This window comes from Mizuhopecten yessoensis, unplaced genomic scaffold (assembly GCF_002113885.1).
Source record: "Mizuhopecten yessoensis strain PY_sf001 unplaced genomic scaffold, ASM211388v2 scaffold3575, whole genome shotgun sequence".
In the NCBI taxonomy this organism is placed as follows: domain Eukaryota; kingdom Metazoa; phylum Mollusca; class Bivalvia; order Pectinida; family Pectinidae; genus Mizuhopecten; species Mizuhopecten yessoensis.
In genome coordinates this window covers 128,376-130,443 of record NW_018405113.1, presented here as the reverse complement: position 1 = coordinate 130,443, position 2,068 = coordinate 128,376, and the positions used below count along the sequence as shown (strand labels likewise).

The window sequence follows — 2,068 nt, the reverse complement described above, 5'->3', positions numbered from 1 at the left end:
GGGTCATAGTCACGGCAATTCGGTGATTTTCTGCACCAAATCGCATATTTCCAGATAGGATGTGACATATATAGAAGAAAACAACTTCAAGAAATGTGATATTTCACAGTAATAAAGAAGTATTTGGTTCATAACTGGGTCGTATGGGGTAGGATTGGGTGGTATTGGGTAGTATTGGTGGTATGGGCACGGACTTAGATCTAATCTAATTCCGTGGTATGGGGTAGTATTGGGTCATAGTCACGGCAATTCGGTGATGTTTTCGGCACCAAATCACATATTTCCCGATAAAATATGGCAGATGGAAGTAAATAACGTCTACAAAGGTGATATTTCACAATAATAAAGAAGTATTTGGTTCATAACTGGGTCGTATGGGGTAGTAATGGGTAGTATTGGGTCATAGTCACGGCAATTCGGTAATGTTTTCGGCACCAAATCGCATATTTCCCGATAAAATATGGCAGATGGAAGNTTTCTAAATATTTCCTGCTATATTTATATATATGATCTTAATAACACCATTTTATGACATGAATAGAATTAATATAGTATCATGTAATTGCAATTCTTTTATCAAATATATCTTATACCCGATAATGATACTTAAATGTATCTAATATACATATTCATTAATGTATATATAATAATTAATAGTTTTCTGCCCGTTCCTGTAAATCGTCGAACCCCTAGTCACGGCATTTCGGTGATGTTTTCTGCACCAAATCGCATATTGGGTAGTATTGGGTAGTATTGGGTAATTAGACGCGCCGATGTAGATCAAGGAGAGGTTTATGTTATTTATATGCATACATGTATACATACACATGTACGAACGAATATTTCATATCCAGGATTGAAGACTTCTATGTCCAAACTAATTTTAAGCATGTAATGACAGGTTCGGATTTGCATCACTCTTCGTATGTACACAACATAAACATCGATAAAAAAAAAAAAAACACCGGCATAACGCCGTATTATTTACAGTGACGTGGCAACTTCCTCTACGGAAATTTGTCAAATTGATAGATTGCATCACTGTATTTTGAACGGGAAATACGCTACTTATCTATTAGCATAATACTAAGGGCAAGAGAAAGACCGCGCATAACCTTCGGAGTATAGACAGACAGATTTTCTTACTTCTATTTTGGCATTTGACTGAAAAATGGTTTGTGCTTTGTGACACAGTTGAGCAAAAGCGGCACTTAGTGCTGTCATTTTTTGTCGCCCTTCAAATGTGAGTTCACATTGGTCTGGATCTATCTCTCCAAGTAGTAAATCCAAATCTACAAATGACTTATCGAATTCTTTTTCGAGAATTTCCAGCCAGCGGAATGACAAAGTGGCTGCCATTTTCACTAACTAATAAAATTCAACGTCGTTATAGGAATCAAATCGACTATCCTTGAAGCGACCTCCCCGATAAACATTTTCGTGACTGCGATTAAAACCTTCGAATATTTTAACCCGACATCCATTTTATCCGGAATTAAACAGCTAAATGATTTATGAGTCTTGTTTTAAAAAGATTATTTTTACTTATTGAGTCCTTTCAATTTTTCTAATTACCATCAAAACACATTTGTAAAAAAAATATGAATTTTTAAAATAAATGTTGGATAGAGTATCACTTAATGTGCAGTAACTATAAGAAGATATATATATATTAGACAAATAGCCATGGCAACAATAGGCACTTATGGTTATCATCCATGTTATAAATGGATCACTATAAAATGCGCTTTCAGAGGAGTGTATCAGTCATACTGTACTTTTTCTCTTTCTAGATATCAAAGCTTAGATATATAGGCTGAGTGTCACCTCACAAATAACCATATTTAGTCAACTTGTATTTGCATGGAATCCTAGCTGGGCTGCTTTCGTTTAATCGCGTTCCAAATGGTTGAACCTGCTGGACCAGAGTTGTTCGTTTATGAATTAAGGTTGGACCCAATAATCTGATGCTGCTTTCAGGCGAGTCTTGACAAAGCCTAGCTTGCAAAGGCCTGCATAAACATTTGCAGGTCTGACAGGATTTCTTCATCTCCTTCATCTATAAACC

General features: G+C 35.8%; 1 protein-coding gene across 1 annotated transcript in view; it reads right to left on the bottom strand.

Moving 5' to 3' along the window:
* The window catches only part of LOC110447661 (Golgi-associated PDZ and coiled-coil motif-containing protein-like), a 10,012-nt gene extending 8,591 nt beyond the window's left edge, over positions 1 to 1,421 (bottom strand). The window contains exon 1 of the mRNA XM_021493508.1: positions 1,147 to 1,421. Coding sequence (XP_021349183.1) covers positions 1,147 to 1,359 — 213 coding nt within the window. The 5' untranslated portion in view covers positions 1,360 to 1,421. The remainder of the gene's footprint in view (positions 1 to 1,146) is intronic.
* Between the last annotated feature and the right edge of the window lie 647 nt (positions 1,422 to 2,068).